This window comes from Pleurodeles waltl, chromosome 7 (genome assembly GCF_031143425.1).
Source record: "Pleurodeles waltl isolate 20211129_DDA chromosome 7, aPleWal1.hap1.20221129, whole genome shotgun sequence".
NCBI classification, from domain to species: Eukaryota; Metazoa; Chordata; class Amphibia; order Caudata; family Salamandridae; genus Pleurodeles; species Pleurodeles waltl.
Window position 1 is genome coordinate 572049805 of NC_090446.1, and position 22967 is coordinate 572072771.

Below are 22967 nucleotides of genomic sequence, written 5' to 3' on the forward strand. Positions count from 1 at the left end.
GACTACATTGGGGTGATGGACGCCCAGCTTATCACCTCCAGGATCAGTTATATACAGTGACTGACAAAGCAAAGGCATTATTACTAAGCACTCTTTACTCTTGGTGGTCGTTATTTGTGTCTTCACTAACATATCCCTTACTTAACACATTTGTAGGCTAAACTTATTTTCTGCCACTAAAAATGAGTAGCAGTAGGTGGTTTTAGTGCTAAAGCTACATATAATGAATGGACTCCACCTCTTTTACCAGAACTATCACCCCTGGGTGATACAATCATTTTGCACAATATATCTTGTTCGCTGAAGCTAGAAATGTGTTCAGAAAATCTGGGTTTTGCAGTCCCACCATATGTGAGACATGTAACCAGGCTTTGTACAGTTCTCTTACAATATGAGGGTTACCAAGCTTTCCGCAGGTCATGTATCTTACTTTATTTATTAGCATTCACTCCAGTCTTTATAGCATTAGAGGCCCGACTGGTTGAGCTCCAGGTATTGGATGGCTCTAAATCTTATTGTGCCTCCCTTGAGTATTGTAATAACCTTTTCTTGAGTACTAACCTTGTTTATTAACTTCAAATCTCAAGGTTTATTCTCTTGAGTTGATCTTATCTTCAGAGTCTTTCCTCTCGGAACCTACATTTTGGCTCCTGCCAGACCTGGTGCAAACTCCCGTGTTAGCAATTATAAGAAGGACAAGGGTACAAGGTAATGACCTAATTCTTGCTAGCCCTCCTCCAGCACAACAGTGTTTGTTAACCTGTGAGTTTTTTTTTTTTTAGTAATGTATTTGAAGTGTTGCCTGGCTGTGGTCCTTTTCCAGTTCAAGACCTTTTTAATAGCTTCAGTCATGCTCAAAGGAATACGTCTTATTCTGGCAGAACCAGCTCTCCATTCGGCGCTGTCCAGCTCAGGGTTCCCTGTAAATACTCGAGCACCCTGTTCTCCAGTCAGTATTTTGCCTTGTGGTTTTAGTCAGTTAATTAGGATATTAATTGGAAGAGTTGTAGGGGGATCTAATGATGTTGGCAAGAAATTAAACTTTGTAAGCCTCCATATCCAAGAAACTTCCAACTTTTTGTATCTCGCTCTAGCTCTTAACCTAATTCTGCAATCAACAATACAAATACACGACTATGGACCTCTTCAATTGAAAGACTAGTGTGTTAAGTAAATTCTTCGCCAGTCCAGTTAGTAATACTTGCTTTAGATTCAGAAAACTTTACATTTAATACATCAAAAGAAAGGAAGGACATATCTTCAATGACTTTACCTTGTCTCCTGATTTGGAACGCAAAGAGTGCCAGATTTTGGTGTCTTACTTGACATTCTGCCAAATCTTCAAGCTCAGTGATTGAACTGTGAGGGCAGTTATAAGGGGTTAAACATGTACTTCTCTTGTATAGTGTTCCAAAAGCACTCCACTGGCACAATGTTCCCTATAGGTTACTATAATTGGCTTATTATTAAGTTCTAATCTTAGAGGAGAGACTGCTTTATACATGCGTTAATGGCAGCCATCCCCTGGGACCGGAAGCCTTATTGCTCACTTTGCGGGTAAAAAGATGACGCTGTGTTTTTGATTGCCTGTCCCCTTTTGTCTGTAGTCTTTTTACTTTTAGCTCCTTCCCTGCCTACAGTGACTCTTGTTGATGAATACTTTGTGTGATTAGACAAGCAGATTTTGTGTTTAGGTGTTGCCTATTGGATCTTCAAAAAAGATGCATTAGTTTTAGTGGCTTTCTGTGTCATTATCAACATTATTAATCTACTTTGCACGCCATTTTGAGTTGAAGTCTTTGAGTACACCACCTCAGTAGCTCTATATTGATGGATGGTAACCCCACTGCCATCTTTACCTCTGAGGGCAATAAAACATACAGTTGCTTTGTCTCTGTGTCCCTTCCTTACTTGGCTCAGTCATAATGTGCCCAGAACATTGAGGTTTATGGTCTTTATTACTGAGATGAGATGAGAAGGGTTTATTCAAGGAGAGATAACTAAAAGGCAGATGTGGAAACACACGTCGCAGGCACCCTCTTACTCAAATGTATCCAGCACTCTAATTAATAATGAAAAATCCATTTGAGATTCTACCAAGCTGTTAGAATAGCCCTGTTGTCGAAAGGCTTCCGCTGTATGGTGTCTGTCCAGAAAGATAGATGTGCTTTTGTACATAAGTAAGTTTTATGGAATTGGAGGACAGTACTGGTTTCCATAGCATCTGCGTATCGTGAGAGGTTATTCTGCTGTCTTGGTGCATTTGTGAATACTGACTAATAGCTCTGTTCTTTTTTGTCTTTAAACATAGTTTGTGTTGCATCAAAAAGAGAGTTCATAAAGAGCAATAGCCATTCCATCAGGGCTAATGAGGACCACTTGTCTTTTCTGTGGTCTATACTAGGTATCCTAAGACACCTTCTATCTGAACTACAAATGTTACTTAGTTGCTATTCTTTCCTGCAGCATTGCTTATGCCTTTGAATTTTTATTAAGTGTACAGCACATTCAATGCAAGACTTTATCACCAATCTCTTCTCCTCTTCTTCTACAGGATGTCTTTCTAATGATTCGCCATCAGAAGACGACCATCTTCACAGATGCCAAGGAATCCACCACGGTTTATGATCTGAAGCGGATTGTGGAGGGTATCCTGAAGAGGCCCCCTGAGGACCAGCGGCTATACAAGGTGACTTTTGATCGAGCTGGACTCCACATTTTGTGTGTGTGTGTGTTTTTTTTTTTTGTATTTTTTTTTTTTAGTCTTTAACTCTTTACTCTTTTAGAAAAACTTCCCTTTCTTTGGGCTGATAAAGTAAAATGTTTTGCCTTACAATTTGCGGGGGAAAGTGCTGTCTTCCTGACCCATTTTCTTTGTAGGGATATTATGAAGCTATGAAATGTTTAGGAAATTGGAGTGAAATATTTCTGTTCAATTTGACTGGAAGGTGGTGGTTTACTTCATCACTACTCTTCTTTTGTATCTTTTGCATGGAACAATGAGCTATGAGGTTCAACTCCTCGGGATCGCTAATGTAGGTTGTTTGCAGAGAAAGGAACCAAACATGTTTTTCTTGATGTGCAAAGTGGCATGTTCCTAGTTAAACGTGTATCTCAGATGTCTGTGCATATCCCAGTTATGGTGTATGACTCCCAGAGCCATTCAAATAATAGCTCACATAGTAACAGGCTTGTTAAAATTAGGCTCGGCGAATAGTAGGAAAGTGTTGTCCTTAGAAAACCTTTCTATAATCTCTAAAGTTGTTATGGATGCAATTCTATGTGTAAAATGAAACTTTGGGGCGGGGGAGGTTGTGTCCTGTCTACCTGCCAAGGTGGTGATATAACTTTGCTTCTGTTGCCCGTTTCCTGCAAGGATCTGCTATCCTGCAGTGAAACGGAAGCCCCACTAAAGAAATGAACCCATGTGGAGCATTGAAGAGGATGTAGCATCTGTGGTAAACATTTGCAAGCTGCCGGTGCGTTATTTGTGGTACCTAGGGCTGGGCAACCGAGCCAGGCCTTGAAGACCCAGCTGCAACAACTGCAGCTGCTGAGCTAGAGGCTGGCTTTCAAAACGTATTCTCTTTGTCCCTCCTCTTTTTGTGTCGGCGCAGGGACCAACTACTGTATAATTACGCTTTTTCCTGTTTATCTGGTCTGTAGGGGACTTTTTTTTGGCTTTGTTTCCTGCTCCTGTCCAGGGAAGCTTCCCTTTTCATTTGCAGAGTGTTCTTCCTCTGAGCTTAACTGTAAACAAGGCTATAAATTGGGCTGTTATCTTGGTCACATGTAGTCTTAATGGGCTCTCTGCACCCTCTCTCAGCTGCCTGGCTCCCTTGGCTTGGATTTTCGTTACCAAGTGTGCCTGCCTGTGTGCTGAGAGGTTGTAATTGCTTATAGCCTAGGTACCCAGCACTACCAGGGCTCGGCAACCTTTAGAGATAGTGCCCACTTCTGCTCCATACCGGGATCCCACTTGCAGCTCCATCAGTGCACCTTAGTTCACACACTCCAAGCCCTCAGCTGTGCCAGTGCCCGGAACCCAGCACGCGCTGTCTACCTGAGCACCTCAGTTCTTGCAGTCAGTACACTCTGCTACTCCAGTACTGGGACCTCGGGCACAGCTCCATCAGTGCACCGCAGTTCACACACTCCAAGCCCTAAGCCACGCCAGTAACCCCACACACACTGTCTGCCAGAGCACCTCAGTTCTCGCAGTCAGTACACTCTGCTGCTCCAGTACTGGGACCTCGGCGCAGCTTCATCAGTGCACCTCAGTTCCACCCGACAAGGTCACTTCCTTTCCTATACTGGGACCCTGCTCACACACAGTTCCATTACAGCACCTCAATTCTAATATTCAGTCCCACTGCCAAGCCAATACTGGACTCAAAAGAGCAAAAAACAGCTCAGCCAGTGCACCTTAAGTCTAATGTCCAATCCACTTTTGATGTGAACCACTACAGCTCCACCAGAATCCAAATTCTAACATTCAGCACACATTACTTCTTAGTAGTAAGGTTCACATACACACCCTTCAGGGCTCCTTCTGTGGTTCAGAGGCAATGCCACTCCCATACTGGCCCCACTTGAAGCTTCACCAGGGCACCTCACTTCTGACCTTGTGTGCCTGTTACTATTCCAGTACTGCAGCCTATATACAACTCCGTCAGCGCACCTCAACCCTAACCTGAAGCGCCCCATTATTCCAATACCAGGAATTACACAGAGCTCCGTTTCTCATTCCTCACCCTCTGCCTTTCTGTTATTCCAGCACTGGGCTGGGACACAGCTTTGTCTATACCCCCAATCCTGATTTGAAGCACCCCAATATTGCGGTATTGGCGTTCTCACACAACTCTGCTAATGCACCTGCGGCTGTTCTGCAGTGCCTCTGCTGTTCCACACTCTTACTTATGTTTGAGGACGTGGGGAGCCAATTAAATATATTCTTAGCTGCCATCTTTATTGGGAGGGTCTGTTTCACCTATCTCACTTTGTTCTTTCCTTTACTCTGTTTACACTCAATGTTTTCTATCTCCCCACTTCCAGATCTTAAAATTCACACGTTAAGTTTTGCTCTTTCAACTTTTTATTTCTACTCCTCTCCCTTTTTTGATTTCCCTCTTCCTTTTGCATCTGCCTTTTTCAAACTCGGAAAAACGTGGTTATTTTTTTCCTTGTTTCATTCCCCTTTTTTTTCTTCATCAGGTGTTCATTCTTACTCTATTTTATTTCCTCTTCCTTTCATTCTTTCTTTGTCTTTTTATTTGCTTTTTCCTTTGACGCCCTGTTGTGTGTGTTTTTTTTTTTTTTTTTTTTTTGATTTCTTCCTTCCTTACGTTTTACTCTAAATCCCTCTTTTTCTCGTCTGTATGTGGAAGCCACAAGTTACTTGTTGGGACCTGAAGTGTCAATGGTTTTCCCATCCCTTGTTTTCTAATATATTCATTTTTTTTCACACTTCTTTCATTTTTTTTTCTCCTTTATCTTTCTTTCGCTAGCTTCCTTCCCTTTTTTCTTCTGCCTCACACATTTGCTCTACTTCTTCTCTTAGCTGTGTTTTAATACTCTCGTTATTTCTTTTCATTCATTTATTTATTTCCGACCCCTTTTCTTTCTTCCGTTTGTCTGTTTTCTTCCTTTTGCTTCTCTTTTTCTGCCCAGTACGCTTTTTCTCCTGAGGTTAATTATCAGTGGAGCAACAGGTGCAGTGGACCGCGGCCCAGGGACCTATAGACCTCCTTCAACTCTAATTACTGCTGTATTTTCCTACCGGAATTGCAGTCAACCATTTTCCTTTCTTACACTAGGGCCCGTGACACTGTTACTACGCCACTTGTCCTCTCCATCTTTACTACTGACTCCCTCTTTCCTTTCACTCTCCAATCCGTTCCAAATTATATTTGTGTTATGGTGTTTTGAACGTTACACTATAATGCCAAACGTTTATTTCTGATAAAGGTTTATATTGTATTTGTTTCAATACTCTCTCCTTTTTACAATTATGATCATGATTCAGGCAAACTTAACATCATTATCAAACTATTATTGTTTGAACACTCTTGATATGTTTTGGTGACCCTACTAGTTTATTTCTCCTCTGTGGCTGTCTTTCGTCTTTTTTGGGGAATTGTGTTAGCTAGCCAGCAACTCTGATGGTGGAGTGGTAAAAGTGGTATTCTATTGGAATTAGCAGCATGGCAGATCTAAATTAGGATGCTAAATGGCAACATTTTCATTTTTGCTGCAGAGAGAGGAAGAAGGTAAATGGAAGTGTTTTAGTTATATGTAGGGTCACTGAAATGATATGGCAGCAAAAGACGGAATTATGAGCATGGTTGACAAGAAAAGTCCCATTATCTATTTACAATGCCAATAGGTCTAACTCAAGCAAATGTGAGACCTATTGTATTGCAAATGCTTGTTTTTGTGTTGCAGTAATATTGGCACACGCAGCACAAGCGCATTACCTCGTAACAAAAATAACCAAACCTTAAACACAATGGAATCTTTTTCCTCGCAGCTCAAAGTTAGATTTTTGGAAAGAAAATGCTTCTGGGGTTCGGACCAGAAACATTTCATTTTTCTGGACAGATGACAACATATTGACAGCCACTGCACTTTGAAGTAAGTGTGATGGAGGTCAGTCTGTCATTCACCTCACTAAAGTGGATAATGAGTAAATTCTCATAGAACACAGCGTGTGGCATTAGGATTCTTCCTGATGTTACAGAATAAGAAAGGTGTTGAAGTGGGAATGGAAACTGCTCTGCTGACCACATTTCTGTGATATACAGAAGATCAGTAAGGCTTTCAGTGGTGTGGTGGATATTAAATGTTTCCTTGCCTGCTGATCGAGCACGTTGGGTCTATTTATGAATCTGAATAACACTTACTACTGCATTTCCATCAATTATCTGAGGAGATAGCTACTGTTTGTAGCCTAAGCTGTTCCTTACAAGTTTAAGTAGGTAGAGTGCACCTATACTGATACCTGGTGCCAAACACCACACACTGTTCTGATCTGTCAAAGAGAAGCGACGGTGAAAGAGATTTGAAGAGTATTTTCCTTGGACTCTAATATCTTACTCCATCATAGTATGCTGTGTACGGGTAATGGTGATCTCAGGGGAGCAAAGTTGGCAATGCTGAAAAGGCCAGGGTAACACAATAGAGTTAACTTCATGCATGAAGATGAGAAAGAAGTTATTTAACATTCTACTGCGGTGCATCCATTTGGAAATGGATTTGGATCATGAGAACCGCGGGATTTATGTCAACATCCTATATTGATCTACTAATGCTAAATATGTCTGGAGGTATTAGAAGTTTTAGCTGTTCCTCAAAAGTTGATTAGGCAGGAACCCCACTACAATTATTTGTTGATACACACCAATTAAGTGTGTGCTTGGAGGCTAGCATGAGTGTTCGGACATGGAAGTCGCCGGCGAAAGTTACTTTGAAAACAGTTAGCGCTGTTGCTTACAGACTGTTGAAAAGTGCAAATTTCTTAAGGGCAATCTTGGAAGATGGTGCCAGGCTTCTATTTCCAGTCTAACCAAGGTCCTTGTAGGAAGCTTTTTAGAGGAAGGGACTAAACCTATCCATCTGTTTAACCTCACTTGGCCCCCTCTGCCACCTATTAATATGTTTCAGTGGTGCTGATTACAACTTCTATCCAATAGTACGTTCAAATTTTTATAGGAGCACACCTTGTTTAGTTTTGTTTACACATCAGAAACGTACAAAGGCCTGAAATAAAATCAAGAAGTGACAGAAAAGAACTACATAAATTAAGAAAAATGAAATAAAACTGATATTTGGAGATTAGGAAATGGCCAGTTTGCAAAGGGATTTGTTGCCTGTTGATGGGCTGTCTGGTGGAGGGGGTTTAAATAGGGTAAAGTTGAAAAGTATGCAAACTGGGCATTTAGAATAGAGGGGTTTACTTCAAAAGTTGCTAGTCTTGAGGGGGTGCTTGGAGTGTTGAGTCATGTGGGTTGATGCAGAGGTTTGAGAGTAGACTGCACTAATGCTTGTAGGCCATTTCATTAAACGGAACCCTAGCATAACCTCAAAATTGCTCACTGGCTCACATGCCTTCAAGATAGCAATACTTGAGATCAGATACTCAGAAAGTAGAATTTCTGAATATAGTGACTCCTCAATACAGCTAAAAGACACGAACTGAAGATCAAACATTTTGCTGTTTTTGCACCAATTATATGTGGGTTGGGGTAGCAGTGTTTTGTGGCAGGGAGCCCTTAGTTGTTGCACACACAATCAAAGCTCTTCCTTTATTTGAGGTTGGCTAGTGGAGAAAAGATGTGCACGTTTTGAGCGGCATTAGACTCCAGTGTGTGTACAAAGTGGAAGAGGACGAGGGGATTGTTGTGTTTGGATGCAGCAGGTTCCCCTGCAGATAGATAAGTCTCAGTCTATTTAGTGTTGTGTTATTGGGATTGGAAGGCCTGAATCTGCTGAGGGAGTTTTTTTATTTGATTGTTATAGCTTGTCCTCTCCAATATTACCAACAAGGTTAGTGTAGAAAGTAGATGCACAGCTCTCCTAGGTAGTGTGTTTTGGGGAGTCTTAGAGTTGGGGATTTGTCTGTTGGGACTGGGTTTTTAGGTAAGTGTGAGTTTGGGAGCCATGACTTGTGGAGTGAAGGGCTTTGTAGGCCATGTATGCTGGAGAGGGGGCTTACTGTGGCACAGGGTGTGGAAGATACATCACTTATGGACTTCTCCTCTTCCTGACTGCTTCTTCAATAGGATGACCAGCTCCTGGACGACAGCAAGACACTGGGAGACTGTGGCTTCACCAGCCAGACTGCCCGGCCTCAGGCCCCGGCTACAGTTGGGCTGGCCTTCAGAGCCTCAGGTGAGTAGATCTGTCACCCTGTCTACTTCAGGGCATCCCTAGTCTAAATTTGTCTTCCCCAGACTGTCTTGAATGAATCTGGCACCCCTGAGTAGACCAGGCACACTCCTGCACTCAGTATGTCTTACCCTATGGCAATAATATGTTTATTCCCATTGAAGTATCAACTAAACAGATTGACTTTGTTACAGGTTCTGTGGGATCTGAAAGAGTTCCTAATTTTTAACATTGGGTTTTGTATGGCAGCTGCTAATATGCTCCACCAATTATTTCTGATTGCTGAGAAATCCTGTTTAAGACGTATGTGCTCTTGGGATCTCATATTAAGAATGTTTGTGGAAGAGGGTAGCACAGTGGGCACTTTGGGGTGTATGTGATGGAGAAATACTATTCCAGTATAGGATGAAGTGTTGCAATGAAAGGTTCAGAGTATCTTGTTCAGATTTCAGAGTCCTGCCATGATTGTCATGAGGCGTGACTGCCATGTGTCTAAGAAGACTCCAGCTGTATGGTCTCACCTCACAAGCCAAATATTCCAGTCTAAAGGCCCAACAATTTTGATGCTGGTGTTTTTGATACTTGGTGTACTTTTTAACATTGCACCCTCTAAATGAGATCCCTTTTCATCATCGCAGGCCTCAAAAATACACCATTGCTAAGATAGATCCCGCTGTAGTCCGGTCGGGATTGTCTTTTGATCGCAGGAGGGATTTAAAATATTGTGTTCAAAATTCTGAGCTCGTTAGTGCCTTAGTTGGGAGTAGGCCACAATGGTTTAGTGAGATTTTTAAAAGAAATCCCACAGTTTCTGCTCTGTCAGTTCTTTGGTCCAAGTTTTAGAGAACCTTTAACTCTGCAAGCTCATTTACTTCTGAGGGTGCCTAGATTTCCTCCTTGCTGTGCTGTCTTACGAGCCTCTCCTTGCATTGTCCTCTCTCCTTTAGTCCTTCTTGCTAGGCTCATCTCTTCCAATTTGTTGAGCACTCACGCAGCACATCTGTGCTGTTCTTATGTCTTGGGTGCCACGGTTGAGATGCACCCCGCTTCATCCCTCCTATTCCTCTTCCCACATGCTGAATTATGTTCCAGCTCAATCCACCCTTGTTTAAGCCCTTCTGTTCTACCTCCAGTTGCTGTATGACTTCTTCCCACCATGAGTCCACACATTTTGTATATGCTCATTGTTTGCCCGCATCGCTGTTCATTGGTCCACTTGGTTCCTCTTAGTTTGCACCTCCAGGCCGTTCTCTTCCTTGACTCCCTCCCAGTCATTTCCTTTGGAGTCTCAGATTCTGTTTTGCATCCTAATGGTACCCACCTTGAATCAATACACTTCGCTGGTGCTTTTTTCCATGATCACCCATGCCTCTGTTCCTCCCTGCCCCACCATGTTTCTTACTTGATACCTCTACGGTCCTCAAGTTTGTTTCTTCTTAAACCTGTCCAAATATGGTTTTATTAGGTGTGCTGCCTCTCCAGCCATCTCCCCATGCCTTCCAAACCCTGACTCCTGAGATCATCACTGATCCTCCACACCCTCTGTCCTATTTTATTTTCCTGCTCTAAGGCTTTTATAACCCTTTGGTTCATTACACCTTGCATCCCACCCTCTTGAAGCATTGGCGCCATCCATCCCCAGCTTTTAATTTGTTTCACTCCCCCTTGCCTGGAATCCCTGAATTACATCATGCCCCCTCAACATTCCACCGCCCCCTCCCCAACCTGCCAACCTTTTCTTGTCAACAACCTCTTCTTGTCACTTTGTCACCCTCTGCCTCAGGGGCTGCATCCTGAGCCCGATCTCTAAAGTGTGTTGCTAATGTTGCCCCCATGTCCCCAGCTTTATTGCTCTATTTTTTAAATGTCTGCACTGCAAATCCAAGCCCTCATTTTGTTACTCTTCACCCTCAAATCCAGTGTTTTGTCAACTCAGAGGTCCCTCTTAGTTCCCTGCATCCCCTAATATTTCAGCATTCTGCAGTCCACCACCAAATGCTTCATCAATCCTAGAACTTTTTCATCCTCTACAATTAGTTCAGCTACCTCTTGATTCCATTCCCTATCTGTGTTAGTTTGCCTCCTTTGGCCCACATCTTCTCCACCATGAGATCTTCAGTGGTGTTGTAAATATTATTGTTGTGCCAATGTTCGAGACTGGCAAATTGAAATTGTTCTACTGACATTGTAGTGATGCAGCAACTAGGAAGACATGGCTATCCCAAAGGCTGCAGGTGTTTGCAGCTTATGTTTGTTCTCTATGCAATTAGGTTTGGATGCATTCTATAGGCCATGTAGGCTTATATTGTCAATGCCAATTTACAAACACGAGAAATTTATGGTGAACATTCTCAGTTCAAAGTCTGGCATTCAACCTCACATCTGCATAGATTACTTTCTGCACAGTGCTAGTGGCAGAAAGTAAAGAATTTTGTCTTATCTTGTCTGTCTTACTGGTCACCAGAAGGCTGTGTCACAGTGGAGTTTCACTGGATCTTACTGGAATAACAGTCGTAACAATACCCCCTCTTTTCAATGCATATGGTTCACTTATTAGTATAATTCTTGGACTCAAATTATGAAAAAGTATCCTTCAAAGGTGATGTTTTCATACATGGCAGAGCCCTGTTTCATCCGATAGCTTGACACATTGATAGATTGCATCCTCTGAGTTGCCTATGTGCGACTACATCAATGTAGTTTGCGATATTGATAATGAAAAGATACATTGACGCTGTCAATAGATGCTTTGCACTAATCTGTATGGTGAACGAAAATGTAGATTTTCCTAGTTTTAATGACGGAAAGTCTTAATTTTATTAAAGACACGGAGGCGAGTATTATGCATTCTTTTCTTGCTTTAATCAAACAGCAGCAAGTGAAGAAAATTACAATTCCCATGAGCGTGGAAAAAAACAGCCAATGGGAAACAAAAGGTAGTCCAATAACAATACCCAATGAGTAACTACATGTGCTATTATGACGTAACTGGACTGCGAACAGCCCTCTTTTCTTGCGCTTAAAGTTCAGCTGGCACGAAATAAAGGAAAAATAGAAGCCAAAATTAGAAGAGCCATAATGAAAGATAACAGCTTGGTGCAGAAGTTCATAAGTCCAGGGAACTACCGATGAAGGGAGGCACAATGGAGATCCGCCAAACAAAGAAGAGGATATGTAGACAGCGTTGACGGGCCATCCACACCATGACATGATGACTTAGGTAGCAGGTTGGACAGAAGGCGACACTAAAGGGGAAGGGAGAAAAATAAACAAACACTATTTACCAAGAAAACAACGGGTGGGATAATACTCGCCTCCGTGTCTTTAATAAAATTAAGACTTTCCATCATTAAAACTAGGAAAATCTACATTTTATGGCTAGACCGGATGCTCCTATTATGCATGTTTAAAGCAAATTAATGACATTTGTAACCACACTATCAACCGGCTTACAATAAAAGACTCTAAACACATTGTCATTAGACCAATCTGCAGATCTAAGAATGTCCTCAAGACGTGAACCCGCCCAAAAGGCTTTGGATGCCATAGCGCCTCTAGAAGAATGGGCTCCAAATTTGGAAGTGTCAATCCCAGCCAAAGACATAATCCACTTGACCCAACGAGCCAAAGTAGCGGAAGACACTGGCTTGTAAGGTTTTCTAAAGGAAATAAGAAGTTGAGTAGTTGAGGACGTTCTTAGATGAGCAGTCATATGCTCGTATACTTTTAAACATTGTGCTACACATAATTTAGGATGATCCGGAAATATGGGTAAAAAACGGAATGTAAATTTGTTTTTGTTCTTCTGGATACAGTAAATAATACCCCCGAAGGAGTAAACTGTCGAGAGGAAATGTCTAAAGCTTTGACGTCAGAAATCCATTTAAGAGAAATAAGACACAACAACATAGTGAGTTTGGCCGACAACATCTTCAGAGTAAGAGCAGAATGGTCGGGCCATGAAAGAAAGAAATTCAATACAATATTAACATCCCACAAAATTCTGTATTTAGGAAGTGGTGGATTAAAAATGTTTACTCCCTTTAAAAGCCGGCAAATAAGCGGGTGTTCCCCTACTGGCTTTCCATTGACGAACTGATGATTTGAGGAGATGGCTGACCTATACAGATTAATAGTACGAAAAGCTTTACCCTTGCTAGCTTCCGCAGCGAGGAAATTCACTATAAAAGTGACATCTGCTGAAAGGGGATCAATGTGTTTTCCCAAACACCAGCTTTGCCATAAAGCCCTGGCCGACTTATAGGCATTCCTTGTTCCAGGGGCCCAAGATTGTCTGATCTATTCCGAAGCTTGTGACGAAATGCAAGGGAAAAATTGGGAATTCATGAAATTTTCCAAGCTGAAAGGGAAAGAAGATAGTCTAAAATGAGGTTGTGATGACGTTGGAGAGAGTCCAAAAGAAGATCTGGGAACGAAGGGATGAGAAAAGGAGTCTATGGCAAGTTCCAGAAGGGTTGCAAACCAAATCTGGGACTGCCAATACGGAGCGATAAGAATTAAGGTAGCCTGCGGACGACGGACCTGAGCAAGAACTCTGCTGGTCATAACGAAAGGTGGAAAAGCGTAAGAAAGGGACTTGGACCAGTCGGGGAGAAATCCATCGTAGGCCAGGGCCGAAGGATCCGGCCGCCAACTGTAAAATTGGGGAAGTTGCGTGTTGAGGCGAGACGCGAACAAGTCGATCGTCATGGGCCTCCATTTGTCTTGTAGGAAATGAAAGATCGCGGGATGGAGCTTCCAGTCGCTTGAATCGTGTAGATGACGGGAGTGCCAATTGGCAATGGAGTCTGCATGAACCGAAATTTGGTTTGCAAGGCAAAATTCCCAGAAACTCTTTGCCAATTCTGCTAGGGGTTTGGATTTTGTACTCCTGAGATGGTTGATGTATCAGACCGCTGAAATATTGTCCATCCTTAGAAGGATAGCACAGCAAACCCTGTTCTTTGCGAGGCTCCTGATTGCAAAGGAGCCTGCAAGCATCTCTAAACAATTGATATGGAATCTGGACTCCTCTAATGACCATAAACCTCCAGTCGAGATTGGTCCACAACAGGCCCCCCCAACCGGTTAGGCTTGCATCTGACTCTAATACAAGATCTGGGGCTGATGGAACGATAGTCCTCCCGTTCCAAGCGTCTAAATGGTCTATCCACCATTGCAGTTCTGTACGAGAATCATGATCTAGGGGAATAATATCAGCGTAAGAAAGACCTTTGCGTAAACGTTGAATCTTTAACCGCTGGAGACCCCGGTAATGCAAGGGGCCTGGGAATATAGCCTGAATGGAAGACGAAAAAAGGGAGACGACGCGGGCAAGGGTCCTCAGCGAAATGGACGAATGGTGAAGAACTTGAAGAATCTCTGACTTTATAGATTTGATTTTTGCAGAAGGGAGAAACAGAGTGGCCGAAACGGAATTTATTAGGAAACCTAAGAATTCTATACATTGGGTCGGAAAAAGAATAGACTTTTCTCTGTTGATGATAAAGCTGAGTTTCGATAAAAGAGAGCAGGTGAGGTTGAGGTGGGATGTGAGTAATTGAGGAGATTGACTCATGAGGAGAATATCGTCCAGGTGAATGAGAAGTCTCACTCCCTTGGCCCTGAGATGTGCCACCACTGGCTTCATGAGTTTGGTGAGACACCATGGAGCTGAAGAAAGACTGAAAGGAAGAGATGTAAAATGAAAGAATTGGTCGAGCCATTGAAATTGAAGAAACTTCCTGTGATCCGGGTGGATCGGGACTACCAGGTAAGCATCCTGTAAATCTAAACGGACCATCCAATCGTTCTGAAGTAGAGAGTCTCTGAGATGGAGAATGGTTTCCATCTAGAAGTGGCGGTAAACCACAAATTGGTTGAAGAACTTGAGATTGATAACTGGTCTCATTTTCTTGCTCTTCTTTTGAACCAAGAAAATGGAGCTGGTGAAGCCTGACGGGTGAGGTTGAGTAAGAGCAATGGCTCGTTTTTGAAGAAGGGATTGGACTTCCGAGGAAATAAGAGCAGACATATCTGTAGAAAAACGGGGAAGAAGAGGAGCAACAAATTGTATTGGAGTTGAGTAAAATTCTATCATGTAACCTCGAATGGTGTTTACAATCCAAGGATCTGAGGTAATTAATAGCCAATTTGGGGAAAAATGACAAAGGCGACCGCCCACGGAAACAAGAGAAGGAAATGGATTTACCTGTTTGGTTGGCATTTCTGGTGTTCCTGAAGCCTCTGGTGCGGAAACCTCTGGCCCTTTGCGGGTAAAACTGTGGCCTGAAATCTTGGTATGAAGAGTTGTAGTTGCCACGGGAGCCTTCGTTGTAATGGGAGCGGCCGGCAAAGCGGCTTCTGCCTCTGCCAGCCCCGGTGAAAACCCGTGGATTGAACATCTTCTTTAGAGACTGTTGCTACTTATCCATCGAGGTAAAAGTAGCAACGTACTTGCCCAGTTCTTTGATGAAGTTATCCCCAAATAGAAAACCTTCTGTTTTGGTCTGCGTTTGAATTGAGGCTAGATGAACAAGTTTGGGATCCAATTTGAGCAAAATACCTTTGCGTCTTTCCTGGGAAATCGCAGCGTTGGCATTGCCTAAAAGGCAAACAGATCTTTGGACCCATAAGGAGAGTTCCTCCGGATCAACAGCGGAACCATCAATTCTGGCGGCCTCAGCCATGTCAAAGATACGGGTGAGAGGGCCAATGACATCCAATAATTTGTCCTGGCAAGAGGACCAGGCTTTATCTACCCCTTACCTGGGATCCTTGCCAAACTTGGTGAAGAAAGTGAGGATGGGTTGGTCAATAGTAGGTGTGACAGATGACTTATGGTCTAAAGAGGGGCGAGGACACTCCGATTTTAGTTTGGAGTGGGTTTGTTTGTCCAGAGGACAAAATAATTTAGCCGAAACGTAATCTCCCACGTGAGTAGCCGGGAACCATTCGGTTGAATTGGGGTGTAATATAAAAGAAGGGTCAAACATAGGCAAGCCTTCACAATCTAAAAGCGGAGTGGTATTAGAGGAAGAGAATTTAGGTTTTTTGGGAACAGGCGTGGAGTCACAATCATCTTGGTCAGATGGATCAGCATCTGAATCCGCATCGGGTTCCTCATCATCATTGTCCGGAATGGAGGTAATAATTAAAGGGGACATAATATTTTTTGTTTTTGCTTTGCGTTTCTGAGCTGTACTCTGTGACTCTATTCTCCTTAGATGAAGCCTTTTGAGGAGCAGCGTCCTCTGCCATGGGTGAGGAAACCTCACAAAACTTTAGCGCCAATTTTTGTGAGCCTTTAGAAATGAGTGAAGGGCGCTGTCTGCACTCCCCTGCAGACTGGGCTGATAATGTCTTAGTAAACATTTTCAAAACTGAGGATTCCAAAATTTTTGACAAATTATTTATAGAATTATTAACAGCTTGCTGTGCAGAATTCTGGATAAAGTCATTCATATCTTGTTTAATGGCAGAAACCTCTTCAGGGTCCACCTGACGCGAAGTTGAACTGCCAGAATCCATGTTAAACACAAAACCAGGAGTTAAAGGGTTAATGTTAAGGGAAGGGCAAAAAAAACGAACAGCTCCGCCCCAGGGTGTGTCTAATACTGCCTACTGTTGAGTGAGGCAGAAGAAGACGAGCTTCCGTGACCGGAAAGAAGGGCTGGAAGAAGCGGCCTGAACACGCAGGAACGCGGTGAGGAACGCGTGAAAATGCAGCTGCGAAGCAATAAAAGGCACGGAAGGAAGCCGTTCCTCATGCGCTGTCTAAAACAATAGCACGACGTGAGGAACGGTTAAACCGTTTAAAAGAAACCGTGTGCCGGGGAGCGCAAAAACAGAACAGTTAGTGCGGCAACATGCCGGCTAGGAGGAAAAAGATAATTAAACAAGAAATAACATTACTTATTAAGAAATAACAATAACAAACACTATATTGTGAAAGAAGTATTTGAAAAAACGACTTAACTGGCTGCGAGCAGCAAGAAAAGAGGGCTGTTCGCAGTCCAGTTACGTCATAATAGCACATGTAGTTACTCATTGGTTATTGTTATTGGACTACCTTTTGTTTCCCATTGGCTGTTTTTTTCCACGCTCATGGGAATTGTAGTTTTCTTCACTTGCTGCTGTTTGATTAAAGCAAGAAAAGAATGCATAATAGGAGCCTCCGGTCTTGTCATAAAATTCAGCACGTATTGAACTATGTACCGCTACATCAGTCGCTCGCCTCCTAAGATCATATTGTTGAATGCCTACTTGTAGTGGTGGCATACAGTAAGAGCCTTGAGTTAATCTCCATTACTGGTGATTCCTTAAGGGCACATTCTAGACTGTAGTTATCTACCATGTCACTCGATATACATCAGGTATATGCAAATCAGTCTTAGTCCTGGTACAATAGGAACAGCCCAGCCCAAAATACGAGACCAGGTTCCATTCAGATGGGAGCACCGGCAAATGTAGACAAGTTTTGGTCTATTTAGGCCTCATCAGGAAGCATTTCTCTAGTCGTGTCAGTTGTCACAGGACCCACAACTGGGCATACCCATCATATTTAGGACATCTACTACATCAGAAGTATAGGAGAAATGTGTGACTTAATCTCACTCACTGGTGTTTACTTTGGCTGTATTCCATAGTCCATTGTTTTTCACCCACCATGCTACTCTAGTCAGAGAGCAGCCAAATGCAGCCACTCTTGGTCATGATTCCCGCCTTCTTCTAATAGCGGGCATTTGTACTTCCCACCAGATGGCTTGAAGCTTGCACTGTCTTGTAGACAAGACCTAAAATGAGAAGTGTATATGCTTAAAAAAAAATGAAAATTAGCATTTTCTAGAAAGTGAAGGATGATGCTTTTAGTTGAAGAGATTCAGCGTAAATGAGCTCTGAAGATTTCAATCAGGAACATCTAGGGTTACAAACTAATTCATCATCCCCCCCACACCGTTGCAGTTTGTTGGCCCCTTTCTGCCCTTCGCAGTCTCTTTCTCTTTCTCTCTCTTTTTTTTTTTTTTCCAAGACGTCTTTATCTTTGCTGCTTCGGAATAGACACCATCCATGTATTTGTTTGACACTGCGTGCTCCTCCAAAACTCCAGCACCATAGCTGCAACATTCTGTTTGGTGCTTGCAAATCTCTATGCTTACTTTGGTGGCTCAAGCTTTAGTTTAGGTGGATGGAGTGGTTTTATGTCCTAAAGCAATCTTTTTTTTAATCCATCAGATTCCCCGAGGAAGAGCTCACAGCTCTTCATCATGACCATTCCAGCACTTGACTCTGGTTTAGGTTGTCACACTTAAGTCTGAACAACCCAAAACATAAATGTCACCTCAGAATGTTTGGTTATGCTACTATTCTAGGTAAATGTTAAAGTATTTCCTGTCTCATGCCAGTCATGTTTTAGGTCAAATAAATAGATGGCTATGCAACTATAAATGTGGGATCCCAAAAACTGCAAGGTTCAGTTACAGAGCTAAGTGGTTCATGGCCTTTTGTCCCTTAGGGCTGTAGATACTAGGGAATTTCACTGTATTTTGGATGCCTAGAACCCAGTACCTGAGCACAATTCCCCAGTGGCCGTTTTCTGTGCTCGTGTACGTTTGTCTACTTCACTTTTCTGAGTGGCTGAAAGCGTCTCTAGTCTTCTTGTTGTGAACAACAGGCTTCATAGATGCTCTATGGACAATAATCTGTTCAAAGGTTTAATATTGTGCCAGAATCGTACTTTTTTCTGATTCGTACGGATGAGCAAATGCCACCAGGGCAAAAATAAATTTATAAAACTCTAAGGGACACCACACATTTTCTCAAGTTTGCATTACAAATGCGTTGGTCTCTGGCACAAGCTTTTCAATGGGTCTGTTTTTCATTATTGGAGAAGAGCACGCTGATTCTTTAGAACAGAAGGCTGAACTTCACACTTAAGCAATATGTGACTGCAGTATATCTGGGATTTCCATTTCCAACATGCTCTAAACTACCACAACTGAGGGTCAAAATATTTCTACTCCAGTAGTGAAAAAATGAGATCGTCATTTCTACTCCAATAGTGAAAAAAATTAGATTGTGTGAGTCCAACCTACAAATATTCAGGAATGATGGGCAGGCTAACAGCTTACCTTCACACTTTTTATAATGTTACCATTTAGATAAAGTAATGAGTAGCACATAACTGTATTTATCTGCTTTGTTGTCTTCATACTTTGGTCAGTGATGAGGTCCAGCGAGGTCCTTTACTGTGAGGCCTTTCCACGTTGGTGGTGTTGATTGTAAGATTTTTTTTTTTTTAATTGAAGATATTTCTTATTGTGAAACTTAGAGCTTAGGTTTGGTTGAGCCTGAGTTCTGTGCACTTTATCTGGTGCAGTAATTTTATTGATCTTAGTAGTAACATGTAGTGGGGAATTGGTGTTGGTGAGATCCTTTAAGGTTCTTGTTGCTTTATTTTGCTCTAAGTGACATCTGTAAGGCACTTTTCCTAGTTGTTCATTAGATCTTGTAATATTATTTGCTGTGGTGGTGGTAGGTGCAGTGTCTATGAAGGTTGTTGTTAGTGGTGCGTATGTAAACATCTTGGTTGTTTGTGAGATCATATAAGGCTCTTGTCAGTAGGGAGAGGTCTGTAAACATCTTTGTTGGTGGTTCCATTCCTTGATGGGTGGGTGCTTATTCCCATCAAGTTACCACTGCTATAAACTTGCAATTATGGTTGGTGCCCATGCTTTGCTCATGTTGAGTCAAAGCTTCCTCATTGGCATTAAAGACAATAGCTGTGCCCTTGTCTTCTGTGCTAGTAGCAATAGAATGTCTATCTTTTGGCATTGGCATGTTGCAGGTGCCTTACAGATGTTGTGCCAGACTAGGCACATGTCATGTTAAATCCATTGGTGATTGTCGTCTCAGTGTGAAGCAAGTTAGTTTTTTAGCTATTGTGGAAATACCAAAATACTACACGATTGGTGGCTGGAGAAAGGGTGGGTGCCTCACTTCCATTGTTTAACTTGTTTCTTTTCTTCTCTCAGATGATTCCTTCGAGCCGCTACGCATAGACTCCTTCTCCAGCCCGCCAGAACTGCCCGACGTCATGAAGCCCCAGGACTCCAGCAGCAGCGCCAATGAGCAGGCTGTGCAGTGAGGGGGTATCCGACGGAGGGGAGTGATCCGTCCTCCGTACAATTCCTCCCACTCTCGCATCTGTTTCCTTCTTTCCTAAACCCCATCACCCTCTTCCCTCTAACTTGTCTACCCACCATTGCGCTGAAGTGGACTCCACCTATCACCTTTCACCCTATGTAGTGGCCAAGGGAGCATGGGAGTGCACAAACCAAGGCCCATTAAAGATGCACGTTTATTAGCCGCGTGTGTTGGACTCAAAACTGGTGACGGCGTCTCTGTAGAAAAAGCTACTATTTGACAAAGGTTCTTTTTTGTTTTTGAAAGTATTTTTTTTCTTTTATGCTCAATAAAGGTTTGTCCTGTTTTTTTTCTTTCTTTCTTTGTTTTTCTCTTTAATAAAAGGGCACAGTTGTGTGTCCTCCCTGAAACCCTGACAGCTCTGTACCCTTTTAAGTTAAGTTTGGGGAAAAAATACACGTTTTTAATTTAACAGTTGGTTTGTCTTTTGTGCACTCTGTCTTTGTTTGGGTGGATTTGTAATTGTAAGTAGATGGACTTGGTAACTTGACCTCTGGTTAATTTGAAACCTGATATACATTATAAATCGTGGCCATCTGCAGGGTGTCTGAGTTTCATGCAATACAGGTTCCATGAGTCAGCAGAGAAGTAAGACACTGATCTAGCCATGACATTTTCCGCATTTCTTACAGGTAATTTAGAACAGTGTTGTGACAGTGGTGTCACTTTCTTTCTTGTATGATGAGGGATGTTAAGCACATGTACTGACCATCCTAAAGCGACTGAGCTCTCCGTGACCACTAATCTCCTTGCTGAAAGCTGTTACAAAAATGTGGAACTTAGAGCTCCTTTCATATATTTGTTAATGCTTCATCCTTAATCCTATCTGGTCTCAAGTCTGAGTAAGGGAAATTTAATGTGTTTTGGACTTCACAGTAATGATCTTAGAGAAGTTTGTGATTTTTATTTTGTCTTTTTTGTTGTTGTTTTTTTCCCCCTCTTTGATCTTGCATAAACGTTTTAAGGTTGGGATTGGCCAATAACTCAAGTTATTGGAGGTCGACTGAAGGCTTTTTTTCCCGGGAGGAGCCATCACTACATACTTAAATTAATCTAGATTAGAACATTGTAATATTGGGGGCTCCATTGCAGACAATGGAGTGCTCCGCGCTTTTACTCGCTGGTAAAAGCCCGCTGCGTCAACATTCCAATTTTCTTTGTTCACAGCATAAGCTGTGAAAAAAGCCTCACGGAGTCTGAGGGGATTTTAATCTCCTAGGGCTTTATAAGGAATTTGTTTTATTTGATAGAACATTCTGCCCTCTAGTGGCCTAGTTGCCTTCGAATAGCCTTAGAACCCGCCGTAGCGGCCTCTACAGGCCATTAAAGGCCCTTTCCCTTGTTAAAAACGGGAGAGGGCCTTTAATGGCCGGTAGAGCCCGCTACAGCGGGTTCTAAGGCTATATTAGAACATTGGAATGTTGGGAGCTCCACTGAGGACAGTGGAGTGCTCTGGGCTTCTAACGGCTGGTAGAAGCTCGGTCCTTCAACATTCCAATGTTTTTCACATAGCAACAGCCATGAACAAGAGCCTCACAGAGCCCAAGTGGATTTCAGTCCCCTCAGGCTCCATAAGGCCTTTGTTTTATCTATTAGAAAATTCTGCCCTCTAGTGGCAGGGCGTTCTAATAGCCTTAGAGCTGTGCATAGCTAGGCTATACTGGCCATTAAACTCCTGCTCCCTTATTAAAGGTCCTCGCCTTCAGCTTTTGCCTTTAACACTGGAGCGGGCCTTTAATGGCCGATAAAGCCCTCTACAGTGGGCTACACGGCTATAATATATCCATGAAGGAACAGGGCCATGATGAAGTTGTGATGTCTAACACAAAGAAAGAAGGAATTGCCCAAACAAAACCCCAGAAGTCTCAGTTTGTGGGATGTTTGAGCCTGCTTCTGTAATTGAGGTTTGCTCAGCGACTTGAATGTGAGGTAAGCTGATTTTGAGACTGAGGGAAGTTAGTTCAGGTGGGGAGAAAAGCAACACTTGAGTATGCTCACTTCTTGTTTCCTCTAATCTTTGTGAATGTTGCTTTAAAGGATATTAAGTAGCAGTAATGCTACTGTTATGATCCGAGCTGTGGTATAGTGTCTGGCATAGATTTTGTGCCATATCACGTTACACTCTTAATTGTTTAACATATATGTAATGCTGTGTAGATTTGCATTACATCGGATTTAAAAGTGAAACATACATCCTATAAGAAACTTGAAAATATAGGGACAGGAATAAATCACCATTGTCATGGGTAAAATCCCATTGCCGGCTACACATTTTACGTGTTGCATACAAACGTAAACGATGCATTTCACCATGATATAAAACAAACTCCAGAGTAATATACATCAATTAAGCACATTCGAGAGAGGATTTTGTGTTTTTGTACAAGAGTTCTTTGGTGCCGGTTAACATTTACAGATATGAAAAGCTTCCCTTTTGATTGTTTCATTTGTCATGTTTCCACTCTTTTATCTTTAGAATTAAAAGTGTCTTCCTCCATTCTTTCAAGTCATTCCACCACGCCAGAGCTTCAGGACTCTGGCCTGTGTGGATTTTGTCACCTTGATGTGTTAGCTCGATGGTAATGTTCACGAATTGCATCAGCGCTTTAGAAGGTCTCCCAGAAAGGGTAAAAAAGAGATTTTTTTTCAATTTGCAAGAAGGGCATTGATGTTTTAAAAAGTGTCCTAGCTCCTACCCTCACTTCACAGAAGAGTCTCCTCCATGCTACTGCAAGCCTCAACAAAGGATTTAAGAAATATATGTTTGAGGCATGTATGCACACGCTCAGCATAATCCTTCCATATAGTGTTGGGATCAAAGGTGTGCAGGTTGTTTTTTTTATTTTTATTTTTTTATAGAAGAGTCTTTCAAGTCA

General features: G+C 42.3%; 1 protein-coding gene across 1 annotated transcript in view; it reads left to right on the plus strand.

Moving 5' to 3' along the window:
* Window positions 1-20503, plus strand: part of ELOB (elongin B) — a 65360-nt gene extending 44857 nt beyond the window's left edge. The window contains exons 2-4 of the mRNA XM_069244355.1: window positions 2555-2689; window positions 8781-8889; window positions 19920-20503. Of these exons, the coding sequence (XP_069100456.1) occupies window positions 2555-2689; window positions 8781-8889; window positions 19920-20032 (357 nt within the window). The 3' untranslated portion in view covers window positions 20033-20503. The remainder of the gene's footprint in view (window positions 1-2554; window positions 2690-8780; window positions 8890-19919) is intronic.
* The last annotated feature ends 2464 nt before the right edge of the window (window positions 20504-22967 follow it).